The following is a 21,997-nucleotide window of genomic DNA, read 5'->3' as shown; positions in this document are numbered from 1 at the left end:
AGTAACCTATAACATTGCAAACTGTTTTAAGCTCAATTAAATAGTATTTTTCAACAGTCAAATAATAAGAACCTTTACAAGATTTTATTGATTCACACCTATTTATTATATCTCTAATTTTCTTCTAAAAACAAATAAATAAATAAACTAGAAAATTGAAAACACTAAGAGATATAGGTCCAATAAAAAACATTGAGCTATAGGATGTAAAAAGTATACCTTGAAAGCAATTTCATGAAGTACTTTTTGTTAAAGTAACATCAATATGTATCAGATTCTTAATTCTGTAGTATTTTGATCATTTCAACTCTCAAACAATTCCCATTGACCACATGCTTCTCTAAGAAGTTGTTTAAGTGACTTCTACGAAGGTAGTTACCACATACTTCTCTGAAGTTAATGGAAGCTATTTGGAAGCTGAAATAGAAGTATATTTCTGAATTCACATGTTCAAACACTGCTTTCTTGATAGAGTCTGAAATAGAGGGGCTTCCTGTTCAGGCCCTCCACTTAGCGGGTGAAAGGTTGATGCCATTCCCCAATTGAGTCACCCCTTCCTAGGACTCAATATTCTCCCACGAACCATTAATTCTGAACCTCGAAGGTATCATCCTTAAGATGCAAAGAAGATAAGGATGTTAATTGTCAGATTCCAAACTGTTGAGTGCCACATGAAGTGGTCCCTCCTCCCAGAGGTGAAAGAGCCCAAGGATTCAATGGAACTGGAATCATTATCATAGTTAAGTGAGAGCAGTCAGAATAAATTCTGACTACCCCTTTCATTCTGCAAATCAGAACAAATTCATCCTTCTCAGATGCTCACTATTGATTTCTCGTCAAAAAATGCAAGACCGAAAGTGACAGATTTGAGATGCCTAAACCTTTCCCTTAATTTCTTCAATGCAGAAGGGATGAGAGACAATTTCATCCTTTTCCCGAGAGAGAGAGAGAGAGAGAAGAGGAGAAGAAGAAGAATCCTATATCTACAGTTACTTCCCAACTGGCAACAATAATCACATTAGACCAATGTCTCGAAAATTAGTAGGTTCACTGCACAACATGAATAACATTAAAAAAGAAAAAAAGAAAAAAAGAAAAAAAAAAAAACTGTTCCCACTCCCATAGCACGTGGAAAGGATGTCAATACCAGCGAATTGAAGCAAGGTAACAATCCATACCAGCATTTCCACCAATCTCATATTTTAGAATAGGGGCAATTGAAGCAAGTAGCTGATTAACCATGTTCCCAACTTTGTGGTATGTCCAAATAAGGATTAGCTCTCTAACTATCTAACCACCAATATATCCAATAAACACACACAAAGATTCTGAAATAGGGTACCGCCATCAACTGACAAAAATTAGTGGCAAGTCTTGGTCCTGCAACCTCCCACAATAAGGTGCAACAAAAATACCATTGAATCATAAGTTCACTGGTTGAAGATTAAATTAGTTTAACACATTATATCCAAAGACCATGTAGATATTGCATAAATTTTTTTAATTAGAACAGATATCAACAACGTTTAGAAAAAAAATGGACGGATACCAAATTAAATCATTTTCTATCTCTGTAAAAGTAAAGAATAGAGAACAATCCATTGTAATAGATGTTGCTTTCTCTATAAAAAATTCACATGAGACTATAAAATAATCTATCAGTGGGAAATGCTAGTAACTCAAGGAAGTGTTAGAACAAGGGACCACCTATGCACCTTCTGAAGATTTTGATCCAAAGGCAGCAAAATGGTATCACCTCCATAACTACAAAGAGGTAAGACACAACAAAATGGCTTCAACTGTTTGTCATGTAAGGAGCACATCCATACCAAGCTTGCATTAGAAGGATGTATGAACCAGCAGAAAAGAAAACAAACACACACAACAAAGAAAAGTTTTCATGCAACTCAAAATGCAATAATAGGAATTAAAAGGCATAACTGGGCTGCACATATAATCAATACAAGATCTTCATAGAATAGAAAGAAAACAGAAAAGGAAAGGAACAGTCACTGATATGCCTTATAGGAAGAACAAAGATAAAATTTTTGGAGGTCTAGAACATGGTCAACAAATAGCTGTCAAGTAAGGTATGTGCAGGGAAGCCCAATGGGTATACTTTACAGAACCACACGCACAAAAGATACCTAAAAGCATGTGAGAGGCTCCATTTTTCTGTATACATAAATGTACAACCCACTACCAACTATGAGAAAGAACAAAATGGCACATTATAAACTCATAACTATGTTAGAGTGGGTCAGCCCAGCTCTATAAGACTTTACACGATCCCCCCATTCCTGAATCCATTATCTCCGCAATCTGCACCAGGGTCCAACCCACAGGGAGAATCATACCATTTAGAATTCTCTGAGTAGAAACTGTCTACCTGTATACCAACAAGACCTACATCAGTCACTATAGTCTCATCATGCCTTATGGGCTTGGTTAGTTTAGTATCTTCACAGTCAAGAATGCTCTTCTCATCGAACTCACTGCATTTCAACCACTTTTCAGGCTTACAGGTCTCACTCATCAGATCTTTCTCACTCCTACAGTCTGTTCGGATCTGATCCCAGGTTGCAACATCCCCAAGCGTTCGCCCGAAACTGTCTTCATCTTCTTCAATCAACTCTGTCTCCTTACCATTCCCATATATCCTTTCGTGATGGTGATTGCTCCAATGTGCCAATTCACTGTCCCCTACCAACACATCATCTGAATGTGGCTTATCAGCAAGCAATCCAATTGCCTTCGACCCATCTTCTCCTATACTTCTAACTTTATTCACAATATCATACAGCTCTCGAGACACTGAACCCAACAACTCACGTGGGATTTTCCCAATTCTCCCTTCCAATAACCCAACTTCAGCCCTCAATTCCTGCAACTGTTGCAACACTGAGAGCTGAAAATCCCCGTCCTCCTTCCCAATCAACCCAAACCCCTCGTTTTCCCCATCTTCAGCCATCCCATAGACCATCTCCTGATCCATCAGATACCCCCCTTTATGCCCAACAACCCGATGCATTATTCGTGCATTCCCATCCAATGGCCCTGGCTCATGCCCTGAATGCACTGCATACAACTTAAACACTGCCATCCCCTCCTCCTGATACACAAAAGTCTTATCCTTCTCATTATAATTGGCAATGGGCACAATTGCCCTAATTCGAAACCCACACCCACATCTCTTTGAGGCATATGGCTCCCTCTTCAAAATCCTTGACTTCTTCGCAGCTGGCTCGCCCGCCCTATGACAAGCATAATCCTTAACCTCTGCCATAAACGGCTTATACCTAATATACTTCTGCCTAATACAAAGCACAACCTTATGCTTCGCTGCCAATTGCTGCAGCCTAGAGGGGACCTCCTTCGCAGGCACATCAAAGGACTCGGTGTACTCAAAACGGCGCCGTTTACTCCTCGGTGCTGACCCGGACGAGCCCGAGCAAACTGGGCACGCAGCCACACAAACCCTAATGAAGGATTCGGGAATTCCATAGAATTTAGCACCCACAGTCCAGACTTGTTTAATTCTCTCTATGGTTTCTTTAACCGCTAGGTGCTTCAAATCGGCATCTCCGTGAAAACTCATCACAATGTCTTGCCATTGATTGATATGCGAAACGAATTGCTGCGAATTGTTCTTGAAACACAAGAATTGGTTACCAGTGGCGGCGTCGACTCGCGCCGTCAGCTTATCCTGGATGCGCTTCCAAGCCGTGAGGTAAGCCGTGTCTTCGTTCCGATCCTTCCACACGGCGCGCCAGCTCTTGAGGACGGCCCGGGGAGTAGCTGCGCGGATCTCGTCCGGCGACGCCAGGCGGCCCTCCAAAATGCACCGGATCATTAGGGCATGCGACTCGCTGTTAAAGGTGTAGAATTGGTTGGAGATGTGGGGCTCGGGACTAATGTACGCCGGGGCAAGATGCGCCTGCTTGTCGGCCGCGCCGCCTCCCCCGCCGCCGTCGTTTTCCGGGTCGGACTCGCTGTGACTCATCGGCGAGTCATCGTTCTCATCATCATCCCGAAATAGCACGATTTCGGAGATCGGAGGGAGAGAGAACGAGGAAGAGGGGGAGGATTGGGTGTGGAGATGGGTGGGGTCCATGATATGGGCTTGCGGGTCAAGATCATGGGGATTGAAGAGATGATCTTCTTCAGTTTTGTGAGGATTCATCGAAGAAGACGATGACGCAGAAGCAGCAGCAGAAGAAGAAGACCAGAGAGAGAGAGAGAGGGGCTTGGGAGTATCTTTCCTAACCTTTTTTCAGTTTCTCTGACATCTTTGGGGACTCAAAGCCTTTCCCCCTTTCTTTTTTTCCCCTCTCTCACTCTCTCCCCTTTGTTTCTGCCCTATGTTTTTTTTCCTCTCTTCTTTACTTGGTTACTCACTTACTCCTATGTGCTTTTATACTAGGGTAACGCACATTGGTCCAATGGGCCCTACTCTTTTTTTTAGGGTTTTCCAACAATTTTTTTTATACACTTATAAATATAAAACATAAATCTTATCATTTTCATTTGGGAAAATAATAAGATTTTTTTTTTTTTTTTAGCATTTAACTTAATTGGATTTGATTGGAAGTGATTAGGATTTTTTTTGGGGAGTTTGAAGAGGATATGAATCTCACTTGGTTAAAAGTTCAAATTTAAACTGGGTGGGTATTTTTTTTCCTTTTCTTTATTTTTTATTTTTATTATTATTATTATTATTATTAAGAGTTAGACATGTTTTAAGATGACTATAGAGGTGGGTCTTGCAGTATCTTAATGGAGATGACTTGGCATGAGAACAACAATCAAAGTCAAAGTAAAGGCAATGAGGCTTAGAAAGGTAAGTATTGGTAGGGCGTTTAAAAAATGCGTGCCATATTTTATGAGTTTTCATTGCCTAGTTGGATATGTAAAATACAGGATTTCGGAAGGTCAAGGAAGTTGGTGACCTGATGACAGGGGAGCCGGCGGGTAGGAATGGCAACGGGGCGGGTTCGGGATGGGTCGCCCCCATCCCAACCCCGCCCCGTTTATTAAAAATAATTCTCATCCCCGTCCCATTTAAAAAATTAAACGGGACGGGGCGGGGCGGGTATGGGAAATTCCCAAACCCGCCCCGCCCCGCCCCGCCCCGTTTAGCCTCTTTTTTTTTGTTTTTAATTTTTTTAAAAATTTGCTTTAAAAATTTTTATTTACATTAAAATAAATATATTTATAAATAATAAAATTATTATATTTTTTATAACTTATTTTATTAATTTTTTTTATTATTATCTATATATTAAAAATAGTAAAATAAAATTAATTTTAAATTTTAAATTGAATTAAATTTTAAAATTGATTTTATATGTAAACGGGGCGGGGCGGGGCGGGGCGGGATGGGGCAATACCCGAACCCGCCCCGGGTTTAAAAAAAAAATCTCATACTCGTTAAAAACCCGTTTATTAAATTTCAACCCCGTCCCATTAGGGGCGGGGCGGGGCGGGTACCCGAAAAAACCCGCCCCGTTGCCATCCCTAGCCTAGTGTCACTTATTTGGTAGTTCTTCTCTATGTTGAAACAATATCCATCCCTTTACATGTGAATTTGTAAGTTAGTAATGGGTTTTAGTCCTTTTGTACAAATTAAGTTTGGTTTAGTGATTGGAGTCAAAATATGTGCTCTAATGTCACAAATTCGATATAAGTTGTGCACCAAAAGATATTCAAATCACATAATTTGACATAAATCAATATTAAGACCCTAACCATGAGTTTAACTTGTATTTTGAAGACTTATCTTAGGTTTAAGGGAAGAAAATGGTGCAAGTTAAATCACATTAGATTTTGAAAGATCAAGAAATTGCCAAATGATGAAATAAACGAATCAAGACTCATGAACCATGAAAAAAGGCAAGACGAGGATATCATAAGTTTGGAAGATGAAAAATAAGGTAAGAAAACATAATAAATGAGGCATGAAGCAATATTCAATTGCATTAAAATTTGGAACTCAAAATATGGTGGCAACTTGTACTTTGACTTTGAGAAAAAATATGGAGTACTTCTTAAAGTCCATTTAAGGCATACTCTATGTCATTTCAATAACTTGGGAAGTCAGGAGTCCAACACTTCAAATGGTGTACAAATCAAAGCTAAAATGAATAAGTTATAGCCATTTAAAAATAACTGTGCAAAGTTGAAGGATCAATTTGAAATTATTTCGAAATTCAACTTATGAATTTAAAATCTAATTCGAAATGACCCCAATTTCAAATTCACTCACTGCCATTTTGATGTTTCGCTTCCTCTACCTTGGAAATTGCATCTAGGGCACTTAATTTGCCCTGAGTGGGCCCCACACGACTAGAAATCACCATTTTATTACTTTTTTTAATTATTTTGTAATAAGTGACTAATAAGAACGTGTCACATGTTAGGTAATTGATGATATTATATAAACTCTCTTAATTTTAGGTTTTAGATATCTTTAATTTTTTCTAGAGAGTTTGATATTGAAAGTGGAAGAAGACTAGAACTTTGATTTGTTTTATTTTTCTTATTTATTAAATATATTGTTTTTAGTTTATTTTGATTCAAAATATGGATTTTTAACCTATTATGGATTGTGAATGTAACATCACCCTCGTAAGAGGCTAAGAAGCTAACTTGGGGCTTGAAACATGAAAATCTAAGGGTTAGGAAACCTATAAGGACAATGGGTAAATTTTTATAACAATAAGATTAATTATTAGTTGGGTGACAATTTATCAAATTTTTTTTATTCTATCATTGCGAGTTAGTTTAGGGAATGATACGGTAGGTTATTATCCAATACTAGTTACTTTTGGTAATTCTTGATCATTAGTTATCATCTTATTTCCTATCGATATTTGCCCCAAAACAAAGTTATAAGGAGTAGGAAGGGTTAAAAAGTAAAATCTTAAACCGATAATCAATCTCATCCATTTGATGGTTTTAGAAATTTGTTTTAAAAATAAAAAATTAGGCTTTGATGGTTTTATAAATTTGTTTTAAAAATAAAAAATTAGGTTTTGGATGCAATTTTAAGTTATAGAACTCAACTTGATCGTGAGCGGCCATCCCCAAACCCTAAGATTATATTACTTACAAAACCTTTATTTTCTCGAATTTCTATATTGGATTGTGGAAAGCCCCAAATTTGAATAAATCGAATTTAAAATCAATATTTATTTATTAATTTAATATATTTTACTTAGTTTCACATTATTCACGTACTATGTTTTACTTTAAGATTTAAACAAAAACAATTCATTTATTATAGTATTGACAATTTTCTATAAGCCAGTCATTGAGGACAATACCCGAAGTACTACAAAAGCCGTAGTGACTCTTTCTCTAGTTTTTTTTTACCGGAGTTGCTATGTAAAAAGGCTAAATATTTTGGTACAACAAAAAAGTTCGATCATTTAGCCTTTGGATTGTGCTTTAAATATATAACATCTTTTTAGTTTCACCAAATATTAGGTTAACACTTTTGAGATTTAGGATAAATATAGTAAGTCATTATTAGTTTCAAATGTTATCAATTAGCATCCTAGAGATGTATTTCATCCATAAAATATATTTTTTTGAAAATTATTAAACATATTTACCATTTTTACCTAAAGTCTCTCTAAAAGAAATTATAAATAGAATAAATTAATAGAAATGTTACTCAATAAAATTTAAAACTAATAGTGATTAGATGTATTTACATCTAACCTGAAAAGGAGTAAATGGAATTAATCCTAAAATATTTTATTTTTGTTGGGGTAGTTTTAATAGAATACCTTAGATATTTAAAAGAGTTTAGCGCTAAAATAAAGGACAATATTATTTTTACATGTGATAGTTTTAGCTCAAGGGTTTTGATGATTACAAAACAAAAATTAAGTTTATTAACATTTAAATTCAAGTAAAGTTTTAGGTTTTATTGATAATTTTGATTTTAAAAAAACTCAAAATATGTCCCAGAGAGATTCAAATGTCATGAAGATATGGATCCTTAACGAGATAAAAGGTTTAGGACTAATTGTAAGATGAATCTCACGAGTGCACTCATGATTAAGTTATTTTTCATACAAGTTTAATGCATTCATTTGTACTTTATTTTCTTAAAAAGTAACCTTAAAATCTTAAAATTGAATGGATATGCATTTTTCCTCAAAATCTTAGACTGGATTCTTTCAAAAATGTCAAGTTTTAAAATGAATTGCTTAAGCATTTGGATGGTTAAGACTAAAAAGGGAAGCTTTTTAGGCTATTTTAAGGTCAATTAGTCAAGATTGCCTTAAATATATAGAATCAATAAGAGAATCGGTTCAATCGGTTAGGCTTTCCATATCGAGGATCCATTAAACTTAATAAAAACTTTTTCTCTCTTCCAAAACCTTGATGACTCTTTATCAATCCCAATTCAGCCATCAAGGTACTTGACTTATTTTAATTTCCTTAAAAACTAAAACATTGACTTTAATATTAAAAGCATTAGTACTTTAACTTCTTTTTGTTATCATGAAAACATAATCAAGGAAAGCCTTAAGCTAATAATAAATATATAATTTATATTTTATAGAATTAAAACTAATTGTAAAATTAGAAAATATAAAAATAATTAAAAAAATTATGATAAAAATAATATGTAGACTTATTAAACCACCACTATTTCTAATTTTTTTAGCCATGTATAGAAAAATTTGGGCTGTGAAATTGTATAACCGACATAACATTATATTGGGCTCTGGAGATATTAATGCAGATCAAAGAGAAACAACTAATGGCCCAAATATTCAGTGGGCTGGCCAAACATGCTCTTCGGCCCAAGTTTTGGTTCTGATGGAGCCCATTTATTAATCGCACACACGATACATGCAATTACAGGCCCATTATTCAGGATTCAAAACTAATTTGATCAGTCAGAGAGGTGTAGGCATGCAGTAGTATAGAAAGCAACAAGGTTTCTAGTCGATGTTGTGGTGATAAAAAGGAAGGCATGGCTATTGAATTAGACTATTGAATCCATACATGATGAACTGAGATTTGCCAGAAAAAGTTAGAAGAAACTTAATGCAAGTGAGCAACAGAAACTTTTAGTTAGAACTCGAATCCCGGACTTTTACTCCGGGCAAGAATCTAGAGACAAATTCTTGAGCTAGGGTTTGGAGATCACCATCCTCGAGCTCTCTGTCCATTGAATTATTACAGAAGTCCGCAGCTTCCATCGACGCCTCGTGTGATTGTAGAGGAACATTAAAAAAGTCAGACTGAAGATTGGGCTGCGGTGCACTTTCAGGCAGTAGGGGTGGCGGTGCCAGAGAAGGAATGCGCTGCAAGGTCGAAAGACGGGCCTGAATGAAGGCCAACTCCGCCTGCAAATTCATAACCTGTAATCACAAACCAAACCATTATCAGTCAGTCATTGCCCTAGCTTGCTGATAGGTAATAAGACTTAAGACTATTAATTTGCTATAATATAACTGTAAGCACAGCTACCTCTTTATAGTTTCAATTTTCAAATGGTGACTACGTCCTTTCGAAAAGGTCTAAAACTGTGCTATATATTATAATGGAGTGAGGGCACCGATTTGGACAGACCATGAAACATGGAGGACGCTTTTTCAGCTTGGTCTGCCATGAAACCCCAGCATGTCTGAAATTGCTGGGCAACTGGGAACAACTATGTCATCCTTATAATAGGGGTATTAAACACGTTTATATGGTTAAGAGTCTATATGATTAAGAGGAGAGTTTACACATGTTGGGACGCAATAATGCCCTTCTTAAACCTGAGACGAGTCACCCAAATGATGGCTCTTAGAGTACGCTAGTGTGATGTGATGTCGAATATCATAAAAGGTTTTTAGATAAAATGATCAAAACCGATCTAATAATTCAAATATCTTTTATATATATATATAAACTTTTCTCGGGAAATCATTCCTAGCTATCATATTAATTGGAAGAGGAACCAACCGCCTATGCCTTCTTCAAACTATGAATATGGCTACTATTTTTTTCCCCTATCAAAGAAGACTAACTCTTTTGCACACTCACCCACTTGCTGATTCACAGTATATATATATAGGCGATAAATACAGTAGCATTACTATATTTGGATGAACCAGTCAACCAACCATCTATGCCTTGTTCAAGCTATGAATATGGCTACTATTTTTTTTCCCTATGACAGAAGACAACTCTTTCGCACGGTCACCCACTTGCTGATTCACAGTACATATATATATATAGGGGATAAATACAGTAGTATTACTTTATTTGGATCTCTTCGCAGAAGTCAAAACTACAAACACTTGAATAATCCTCGAGCTGCCAAGTTTGCTTGGTGGCTCCGGCAAGCAACAAGACCCACAACCACTAACATATGGCGGCTCTTTCTGTCTCGGTGACTCGTCCCAGCGTGTGTTAGCATGAGTTTTCCCACTATTTTCTTTGGGAAAACCGAGGGTAGACCAAGAGTGGAAAGTGGAAACCCTAATCCTTTTTGGTGGAAAAAGATTGACTACCCAAGAACCATCAAATAAAAGCTGAATTTCCAAAAGGAAGAAGTTCAGGGGCCTTGACTGAATGCTTTATTTGATGGTTGCAAACTTGCAACCCATAACTATTGGCGTGGTGCATGTTAACATGGATACGCATATGAGAACACAAAATAGAAATTCACAAACCCTAATCTAAAAAGGGGAAAAGCTTGGCTTACTGTGTTAACCCAGACAGGCGCATGTTAGCATGACATCTCAGTTTTTTTTTTTTTTTTTTTTCAAATTCATGATTTAAAGTAAATAGTTTTTCTTGTTGGATTTAATTCTACAGGTCTCCCGAGAATCCACGTACCCACTTCGATCAATTATACACCGTACCTAGCTCAGTTAGCATGCATGGTTGTCATCTTCATGTTTAGCATACCGTCATTTGTAGTAAAAAATAAAAAAGAAGGAAAGAACAAGATAAGAGGAGGATGAAGAAGACGAACTGAGAGCTGACACCTAAAACTTCCTAACGAAAGGTTAGACCCTGGAGTTGATTTGTAAAGTCATCACTGCTTAAAACTACCAGACTTAGGCGCACGTTAGCGTAGCACTCCTCAACCCATTTTTTTCAGACCCACTATAGTCCATAAACCATATACCAAAAAAGGGTGTTACAAATTCCACGTCTCCACTGGACGGTGAGCCGGACCAACAACCCAAAACTCCAAACAGCCCCGGCGCAAGTTAGCAATAGAAAGAAACCCAGAAATATACCTGTTGTTGGAGAGTGAAAACATGAGCAACACAGCCATAGACAGGGTCTCTAAGCCTAGCCAGAGCCTCGTAGCAGAGAGTAACCACCGCGTCGAGCCGCTTGTGAGCGGGAATCCCGGTAAGAAGCTTGGAAGCGTTGCTGGCACCAAACACCTTGTGCACGGCCGCGAAGTGGGCGGTGCCCTGGTCGGAGTCAAAGTAAGGAGCAAAAACACAGCCTTTCACGCACTTTCTCCGAAGAAACTTGCAGGCACCGCATGGCCCACCACCATCTCCCTTGCTTCCAGTCATCTCCCTCTGCAGCGAGAGGGAGGGTAGAAAGTAGAAACGGCGTCGTTTGATAGGGGAAGAGAGAAGCAGTAGTGGGTTTGCGTGAAGCAAAGGGAGTGGAAGTAGAAGTAGATGGAGGTTCAGGCAGACTTCAAGTCCTGAATATATGAATTACGAAAATGATCAACTTCCAACCGCCGCAGTTGTGGCCACGTGCGACCCCCCACGTGGGACAAAAACATCCTATCCAATCATCCTCTCTCTTGTCATTTCCATTTCAGAGAAAAAAAAGGTGTGAGCGCCTACTCCACTTGTTCTTCTTCCATGTTTATAAATACAAAAAATAAATAAAAAATAGTTCTTTTAATCTTTTTTTAAACTATTTATAATGTATAATACTAATAATCACTTCTTAATAGCATGACGTGCACATTATGTTCAAATCCAATGAATTTCAATTCTTAAAAAAATTAGTAATTTAATATAATATCAAATCTTGATTTGACGGAAAGTCTCAAATTCGATCATCTCTTTGCAATTTCTCATATTTAGTTATTAGATATTAATCCAAATTTTATCCTCTTTTTAACCCAAATTTTATTTACTTATATTAAGTTTAAATCCTATAACTTTAAGCTTTCAAAAAAATTGATAGTTCAACATCACTATGACTTGAGCACTACATGAAGTGATTTACCAAAGAGTTATTGAAATTTTAATTTTTAAAACTATTTATCTCACATAAAAAATGAATATAGTATATATTTTTTTACACTTCGCTATTTAAATTGAATTTATCATTTAAAAAGATAAATTTGTTTTATACACTAAAGAATTTTATATTGCTCTTGCATTTCAAAAAACGAGTTTATCGTGTGTTTTTATTATATAGTTTCATGATCAGTTCATTTTTTGTTAAAACATCAATTTTCCTAAAAATTTAATCTAATAGACAAAATTTTGATATAATTTTAACACTCTTCCTCGCATTACGGTATGATATTCGTGCTATCTAACAAATAAACAAAAAAAAATGTCAATTACTATAAAATTTTTAGTTGATGATCTATATCATACTCTTTTAACACTTTTACCTTAATCTCATATCTACAAATTTCATACCAATTTAAAAAAACATGACAATTTTGAAAGGACAAATTAGAAAACAAAAACAAAGGCGTCTGAAAAGGCCTTAAAAGCGTACCCTTTATACGTGTAAAATAAGACGTCGAGGAAGTGAATTGTGGTGTGAAAGCGAGATTGATGGGCATTCAATGGAGACCCAAGATTCCCAAGAAGGATTTTTAATTTTAATTTTGAAAGAGTGACTGACCAGGGTCAGAGAGTCGCAGAGTCACAGTCCCATTCCCCACTGTGGATATTTGAATGAATGTGTGTGTCCCATCCTTCCTTTTAATTGATTGTGACTTTTTTTTATCTTTTTGGTCCTACCCCTCTCTCTAAATCTCATCATAATCCACTTTCATACATCACTTAATTCTCATTCTTAATGTTGGGGTTAAAATGGTAAATTAAAAAAAGTAGTAATTAAATAATTTTATTGAGGGTAGAAAAGTCTTTTCATTCTTAAAAGTTAGGTGGTGTTTGTTTTTTTGGCTTTTTGCTGAAAACCATTTAGTTTTAGAATTTAGGTTATTTGTTTTTTTACTTTTTCATAACTTATTATAAACTTTTTACTAAATAGAAAAAGTCAAAATATGTGGCTTTTTCTAAATAGAAAAAATAACACAATGATTTTTTTTACTTTTTAATACTTAATAGAAATAAAATACTACAAAAACAAACAACCTAATATTTAATACTATTAAATATTAAGGTTCTATTTAGAATTAAGTAAAAAAACAAATACCACCTTAGTCTTCGGCTTAAGGTGTGTACAAGTTGTGTTGATTGTATTTTTTTAAAAAGGGAATTTAATGAATATAAAATTTAACTCATGAAAAAAAGGCTTAATGTAATGTTTGATTTAAGTAATAACAAAATAAAAAAAATAATTTAAAAATGATTTTCTTATATTTGATTTTATTTTTTATTTTTTTTCTCTATCTTATTTTCTACCCATTTTTTGTCATTCTCTATTTATTTTTTTGGGAACAAGCTTAAAAAGCACAATAAAATACAATGAATTATGGTATACATGTTTGATAGATTTTACTCTTAAATAATGAATCCAAGTGATTTGTAAAATAATTAATTTTTTTAAAATAAATACAAATAATGCATGAAAAATGATATCTACTCCACATTCAATAAAAAAAGGTATTAGGTTATTCGAAGAAAATGCAAACAAATAAAATCAAAATATTAAAGTACAATCGAATAACATTCAAATATAATGTCATGAGACATGAAAATATACATATGAAATTACAATTGAACTATTGATGCCTTTTAAACATCTTTTGCATTTGATTTAAGAAATTAAATGATTTTTTTTTTTCGGTGATATCGAAAATACAACATTTCATCGGTGTCATGTGGCATTTCGAGATCTCATTTATTCATTCCCGTATCTTATTTTTAAGTATCTCATATCTTAATTACAATTATTTGTAATTTTGTCAATGTAGATTTGACCACACATTCAATGGTAAGTATGTAAACTTCACCATGTGCAAGCATTTTGCCCATGAAAAGAAAACTTTTGTTAACGTAAGAGAACCCTAATTTAAATTTTTAATGGTTAGTCCAAAGCGTCCAACGACTCGCCCATCCATCTTTTATGATGGCAGGATCCCCTGTCAAGCCCTATGGGCAGCACCAAAATCAAAGCTACCTAAATTTAATTATCATAGATACAATCATGACACGTGGATTCTAAAAAAGCACCCTATTCGTCTGTGGAACCAAGGTAGATGACTGTGCAAAACACATGGAATAGTCTCCACTCTACTTTTTTTAATATATTAGAGGTCATAGTACATTTTGAATTTTGGAGTTTATTATAATTAAATAATTAAAATTTTAAATTTTTTAGTCATTTTGTATAAAAAAATAAATTAAAACATTAAAATTATAGTTCCATATATATATATATAAATTAATATTGATATATGTATTATTTAATATACAAAATATTTATATATATTAAACAATATAATATAACATTTTTATTTATTGATTTTAATTTTCCCAATTATGAATATAATTAAAATCAATATAATTTTTTTTAAATAATACTTAGATATGACAGACATTTCATAGTTTTTTTTAATAACCAATATAATTTTTTAGATACATATCTAAATATTAAAATAAAAATTTATTTTTATTAACTGAATATAATATCTTTTAAGATATTGTAAAATAAAAAAGTGTTTTCAAACATCAGTACTCAAGTGATATGAACAAAAGTGATATCATTTTTAAGAGATTCAGCTTTTGTGTTCTCCTAAAAAAAAATGATTTTTTTTATATTTTTTAAAAACAGCCTAATTAAAAAAATATATTTTTAATTCTTTTTTTTTTGTATCATACTAATTTAATAATAGGAGTTATGATCACAATGAACCGTCATAATTATTATTCATATAAATGTATTAATATATAATTGAACACATAATTAGATAGTTGGTGTTGGGGATTTCCCTCCACGTGTCCTCCCTCAAATGACAAATCCTTGGTTTGTTCAAGATAAACAGATGATCCATTTAAGATCAATCCGTATAAGCCAAAACAAGTTCCCTCTAATGCAAGAATAAATAAGTTTCCTCATTTTTGAATGCTAAACAAAATAGACATATCAAGACAAATAAGATTTTCAAACAGACCAACCAATATAGTCGGAGATTTCAAGCATTGAACAAATGGATAGTCACACCCAGTACTTGAACAACGACCTAAACGTCATTTACACCTAAAAGTCAATATTTATTTATTGTTATGTGGAATTAGCGATATTGACCAAACATAAATACATAGTCAACTACATGATCCGAGACTCTTACTCGACACCTAGTTAATGACACTAGTCAGCGGATTTTGTTTGATATGATTGCCCAATCCATGCAGCGATGATGACTTTGACTCTATTGCTAAGGCTTGATTTCCACCCTAACGACAATCATTATCACAAAAAAGGCATGAATGCACCATCAACATTATGATGATGGTGTTATCCGCTCTATAAAAATCACACGAGAAGCATGAAAAAGGTATGTACATACAAAGTTATTCGAAAGAATTAGACCCGTTTTTATTATTTTATAACTTAAGTTTGGAAGAGGCATGCTTGAACTGTTTGTCTAGACATCATTTTGTGTAGAAAAGAAGTCCGTATAACTCTAGAAAAGTTAAACGGACTCAATCTGGTTGACATTGCACCAACGATTAGATAGAGTTTTATGCATTTTAAAAGTTATGTCGAATGATGGTTTAGTAAAATTATGTGATTATACAATAACATATTTAAAAATAAAAAATTAAGGGTGGCAATCGTTCTTGAGAACAATTCTCGATTTTGCTTTTTAAAAAAAATTAAAAAACACGTTTAACAATTATAAAACTATTTGATGTTTTTTTATTTTCAAGAATATAAAGTAGTGTTTCAAGAAAACTTTTCACTTATTTCTCTAAAGTTGCTTTAAAAAAGAATTATTCAAACGTATATAGTGATTAAAAATAAAGTTTAGACATAAGCATTATTTTTAAAATATATTTAAAAATACTAAAAAATATGTTGCAAATACTTCAAATTCTCAAATAGACTTTTATTTTATGAAATATTTTTCAAAAATTATTATAAAAAATTACTTTTTAAATTTGTTTTAAAAAACAATTAACCAACAAGACCACAAACCTTTATTTAACCCAAATCATATAAAATATTCGTGACTAAAATTACTAGTCTTTAAATATTTATATAATAAAATAACCTATAGATGGTTTGACTAACAAGAGACTTATCAAGCAATAATGTAATATTCTTTGATTTCATGATTAGTATGATCCAAACACATCTTTGACTCTTTTTTTATTTTTCACTTTCTTTATTATAATATATATATATATATATATATATATATATATATATATTTTAAATTAATTAAAAACTAATTGTACTTTGCCTTATGGTGAGGAGACATCCTGTAATTTTAAACAATTTTTTTTTCCTACCAGATAATCCGGAAAGATCTTTATATAATTTATAAATATATTTAGTTTTACGATTACTAGGTTTAATTTGACCACACGTGTGGAAGAATTCACATGGGTCCTAACTCCTACCTCCTCGTACTAGACTTCATTAGCTTTGGTTGGATATTTTAATATTAATTTTACAAAATATATTTATCTCAAAATAATTTTCTTAGTAAAATTACGTTAAATTAGTATTTAAAAGAAAAGAAAAAAAAAGGCGAAATAATAAATGAAAATAAATGATAGTATGAGACGTTAGGCACTGTTATAACGTATGCAGGTGGTCATGAAGGTGTAGAGTAAGAGGTATAGACAAGGACACGTGTCGGTTGGAGATGAGGCTGAAGTCTCCGTCCTTGCTTCCTTTCAGCACCACACGGATTGGACAAGAGCCGGACGGCGCGGCGTTGCGCCGTTATCAACTGTTACTAGAGTGTGTTGATTTTTTTATTTTTTTTAAATCAGTCTATTTATTTTATTATTTGATATTTTTTTATTTTTAATTAATTAAATAATAATTTCGTTTTTCGGGAATTGGGAAGGGAGGAAAAGGAAGGTGGGGGAGGAGGAGTAGCAACGTTGATTTCGTGTCAAATGAACGGCGGGTGGGACCCGCTGAGGACGATGAGGTCATCATCTCCCCGGCCGTTACGCTTGGTACTCACCGACTGTTACGTGGCGAATTATCATTGGGGAAGTCCCACGAGTGCCTCGCTCCTCTGCTTTGAACGCCGAACTTGGGGTTTGACTTCGATTGCCACGCTAAGACATGAATTTCTACAGCTAGACAATGACGAAATTACCCCTCTCATTTCACTACAATCACAAATGCTAACCGCTTTTTAACTGCCTCGATGGTAAATTTATTTATTACTACCCTACAAAATAAAATCAATATTTATGACTCCAAAAATCTCCTTTTAGTAAAATTAAGTACAAAAAAACTTTATAAAAATGTTAAAAAAATAGGTATATAATATAGTTTTTGGTAACGAAAACCTTCACTAAAGCATGATGTTACTTAAAAATATGAAATAGAAAAATGTACCATAAATAGATAAATATATAGAGTGGTGTTTCATCGTGGTGTGTGTTTCCATAAGTAGGCAAAATTCTTATATTTAAATAAAGATTTTAATATTAAGCAAATGGACCAAGTTGTTTCTTCTATTATTGATATGTTTTATATTGTGCAAACTTTCCTTAAATTTCAAATTCTTTAGAAACGTGTGCACTGAGGCAACAATATTGAGTCAAAGTCTAAGTTATCCCCTATATATAAATGGTATATTTTCAATGATTCTAGAGTTGTGAAGACGAAAACAAAACTTATAATATAAGAATATATATAACATATTGGTATTTTCTTATTAATAAAGCAATTTAATCCTATACTATTTTCCTACATATATAATTGTTTTTTTTTTTCGTAACAAAAACTAAACTAAAAGAAGAGGATCTCACAAGGATCCTCAGCATGCCCACCACCTCTAGAGTTGAAACGGAAGATAAAATGCATGCACATGGATTTTGCTACATTTGTCATCAATTATATAAAGGACAAATGCGATTTCTCCTACTTATTTACAAAGCGTGATGCCACACCTCACTCCAAACTGTCCAAATCTTACCTCATTTTCTTGTTTCTTTTTTTACACAAAAAGCAAAGACCCATTTCTCAGACTGAAAACCCCATCCATGTATAGCCTTTGGACAGTCTCGAGTGGATTGAATGTTAATTAAATTGTGTGAATATTGATGGGCACTGGTGTCATTTGAACTCAACTAGGGTGTCGTTTTGGCTTTTACAAAGAAGAAAAGCTGAGTCGTTTTCAACGTAGAGGGAGAGGGAGAGAGTTGGCGTCTTTTGCCCTCTACGCAGCTTGAAACACGCAGTGGCAAATGTAGAGAGAGCCATTGACACGTTTCCACTTCTTTAAATCCATTCTTTTTGTTTGCAAGGTAGATTCAGATACAGCTAAAGCAATCTTATATATATATATATATGAAGAGAGAGAGAGAGAGAGAGAGAGAGAAGGGCATGAGGTTTGTGAGATAAATTCACGAGATGAAGGAAGATAATAAAAAAGGCAGTTGAGAATAGCTAAGGCTTATCGCATGTTTGCTTCACGCAAGCAGCTAAATGGGGTTTGCTGCATCGCGTGGCTTTAAAGGTTTTATCTACTGTTTAAATCCCAATCCCAATATCACCCCCACCAAACCCTAAACCCACCCCTCCTTTTCTTCTTCTTCTTCTTCTTCTTCTTCTTCCTCTTCTCCTTCCCGTAAACCCTAATTATGTGAAGAAAAACAACTAACCAAAACCGCCCCAGAAACAGTAATTAAGATGAGTGCAAACACTAGTAGCAGCGGTGGCGGTGGTGGTGGCGGTGGCGGTGGAAGCACCAGCGGCGGAGGCGGTGGTGGTGGGCCTTGTGGGGCTTGCAAGTTTCTAAGGAGAAAGTGTGTGGTGGGATGCATATTTGCACCTTATTTTGATCCGGAGCAAGGAGCAGCCCACTTTGCGGCCGTGCACAAGGTGTTCGGAGCCAGCAATGTTTCCAAGCTGCTTGGCCATATCCCCGTCCACAAACGCCTCGATGCGGTGGTCACTATCTGCTACGAGGCTCAAGCTCGGCTCAGAGACCCTGTCTACGGCTGTGTTGCCCACATATTTGCCCTCCAGCAACAGGTATATACTTAAAATCAAAACACATTCATCCTCATCCAAATTAACCTCTTTTTCATATTCGGCTTTCATCACTCTTGGACACTACCCTCCAAATTCATTCACTGCCCCAACAAGCCACCATAGTTCAATTACATCATGACTGATCCTGGTCTGGAACAAGGTCATCTATGCGTCCTTAAAGTCCTACACATATGGTTGCCTGGTTGGTTCCACTTCAACTGACCCAACCTCTGTGGCCCATAGACATGGTTATAAATTGGATTGTATACAGAAGAAATGAGTTGGGTTCAGAGGCAACAAAGGTTAGAGGGTTGTCCTACAATTAGAAAAGGGAAGGGGAGAGTGTAGGACATGATGTGGAACAAAGGGGAACAGTTATATGCGTTACTGAAATCTAGAGGTCTTTATTCATTAACATATAATGTGGTCGGCGTCTCCTACAATGGTGTCCCACATTGTACAATTTTTTCTGTGCTTTTCTCGAAATTTTGCTGTTATTGAGGGGATGGTCGGTTTCCTTCTTCTTCCAACTAGGCCTTTTGGTTTAGGGGTCATAGGAAATTTGAAATATTATTGCAGTGTTCCCCATTCCAGCTAAGGAAGATGGGTTTAGGTTTACTGGTGTGGAAGGGCTAGTTGGCTTAAAAAATTGGACTATTTGGACATGTTGAGTAGAGTTTAAGAATTAAATTAAAGAAATTGTAAAAAAATTAAAATTAAAATATTGAGGAATTAGTGAACTAAATTATTGTTTATTTTTTAAAATTTATTGGGACTGTGAATGAACTCAGGTGGTGAATTTACAAGCGGAGCTTTCGTATTTACAAGCCCATCTGGCAACCTTGGAGCTACCATCACCGCCGCCTCCCCCGCCTCCGCCACCTCCGGTGATGGTAACGCCGCCTTCACTCTCAATCTCCGACCTCCCCTCCGCCTCCTCCATGCCCCCAACCTACGATCTCTCCTCACTCTTCGACCCAATGGTGCAACCCTCATCATGGCCCATGCAGCAGCACCGTCAAATAGACCCTCGTCAGTTCGGTGGCTCCAGAGGTCCGACCGACCTCCCCTCGACCGCCGGAGGATCGGGCGGCGGTGACCTTCAGGCGTTGGCACGTGAGCTCCTCCACAGACATAGCTCTGCATTGGGGGGTCACGTGCCGTGCACTGAATCCTCGATGCCTCCATCTATTTCGAAATGAGACTGACCCGATTAACTGGTACTTGCCCCGGAATCGAATGCGGTTCGGGTTCCACTGAGTGAGGTTTTTTTTCTTCTCATAATTTTTATTGCCAATGGGGCGAGTGATTGGTATAACTGATATTTATATATTTTTTTTGTCCTTTTATTTATTCCTTTTTTTAAACCCTAGTGAAATTCAAAATTAGGTTATACATTTATATTTGAGTTATTTTTAATTATGCTTAGTTATTTGGAATTAAATTATATTGTAACCCAAACTTTTATTTCTAAACCCTTGCTTAAAACTCTTAACAATTTGAATTTTCAATCCCAATTATAACAAAGTTATTACTTTTACACCATAATTCTAAAATATGTAACAATCCTATCTTGTTATTGGGCTCTTTTCTTCATCTTAAAATGAATTCAATAGAAGTAATTTTCAATCGTTTTCAAAAATTTGGTTTGATCGGGTAGACCTGAAAAACCATTTCCGATTGGGATTATACAAGAATTTTAGAAAAAAAAAATGCCTTTAAACTTTTCTCCTCACTACAATGGTGTTTGTATTTTTTTAAAATAAAAAATGCTACATATTTTGACTTTTTATATTTACCTAAAAAAAAAACATATTATATCAATAACATAATTAAAGTAAACTTGTTATTAATATAATTGATTTAGTTATATTAATCGATATTAGCAAGTTACTTTTAACTTAATATAAAAAACTAAAAAAAAAACACCACCTACCATTCTTGTTTCGTATTGAAAAATTTATCACTAATTAGAATTTTAAACTTTTGTAGACAATTTATAACTTTAAGCATTTTCCTATCTAGTTAGTTTCTTAAAGAATGGTCAATATTAAAAATATTTTTTTTAATAAATGTTTTCATAATTACATATTTAATATCATTTACTATATATTAATATAATATTAAAATAAAAATTAATTTAAAAGTAATAATATAGTTTTTTTAGAAGAATGATATGATAAATGTAGAAAACTCATTATCATTTCTTATAATTAATTAATAACACAAAAAAAAATCATTTTCATCATGTTAATTTTATAAAAAAAAATCAATTAAAATTTTAATTTTAATTTCTATTCAATCCACATTCCATTTCCTTATGATTCTAATTCTCCTTCTCCTTCTCCTTCATTTCCTTTTCTTACTTTAACACCATGCTTGGTTTTTGAAAAAAAAAAAAGATGAAAGGAAAATAAAAAATATATTTAAATTCAATAAATTATTTTTATATATTTTTTAAAACTCATTTTACTTATTTCCCTTTATTATATAAAAATTAAATAATTTAAAAATATATAAAATTTTAATTAATTTTAATCATATTTTATTTTTTCTTATATTTTCTATAGTGAAATCTAACAAGAGAAAACTATTTGCCTTAACATTTTTT

The 21,997-nt window shown here is 34.2% G+C and overlaps 3 protein-coding genes across 3 annotated transcripts; 1 reads left to right on the top strand and 2 right to left on the bottom strand.

Moving 5' to 3' along the window:
* Positions 1–1,954: 1,954 nt before the first annotated feature.
* Positions 1,955–4,383, bottom strand: LOC100254100 (uncharacterized). The gene has a single exon (XM_002273618.5). It carries the CDS (start codon positions 4,181–4,183, stop codon positions 2,282–2,284), a length of 1,902 nt encoding a protein of 633 aa, XP_002273654.2. The 5' UTR covers positions 4,184–4,383; the 3' UTR covers positions 1,955–2,281.
* Positions 4,384–8,985: 4,602 nt separating this feature from the next.
* LOC100248994 (LOB domain-containing protein 19) lies at positions 8,986–11,652 on the bottom strand. The gene is made up of 2 exons (XM_002273651.5): positions 11,265–11,652; positions 8,986–9,386 (listed from the first exon to the last, which is right to left on the bottom strand). Exons 1-2 carry the CDS (start codon positions 11,553–11,555, stop codon positions 9,093–9,095), a joined length of 585 nt encoding a protein of 194 aa, XP_002273687.2. The 5' UTR covers positions 11,556–11,652; the 3' UTR covers positions 8,986–9,092.
* A 6,970-nt stretch (positions 11,653–18,622) lies between these two features.
* LOC100255815 (LOB domain-containing protein 18) lies at positions 18,623–20,787 on the top strand. The gene is made up of 2 exons (XM_002279485.4): positions 18,623–19,386; positions 20,178–20,787. The coding sequence occupies exons 1-2, from the start codon at positions 19,042–19,044 to the stop codon at positions 20,586–20,588; spliced, it is 756 nt and encodes a 251-aa protein (XP_002279521.1). The 5' UTR covers positions 18,623–19,041; the 3' UTR covers positions 20,589–20,787.
* The last annotated feature ends 1,210 nt before the right edge of the window (positions 20,788–21,997 follow it).

Source organism: Vitis vinifera, chromosome 15, assembly GCF_030704535.1.
Source record: "Vitis vinifera cultivar Pinot Noir 40024 chromosome 15, ASM3070453v1".
Taxonomy (NCBI): domain Eukaryota; kingdom Viridiplantae; phylum Streptophyta; class Magnoliopsida; order Vitales; family Vitaceae; genus Vitis; species Vitis vinifera.
Note: the sequence above shows the minus strand (reverse complement) of the source record. Positions and strands in the feature narration are given on the sequence as shown.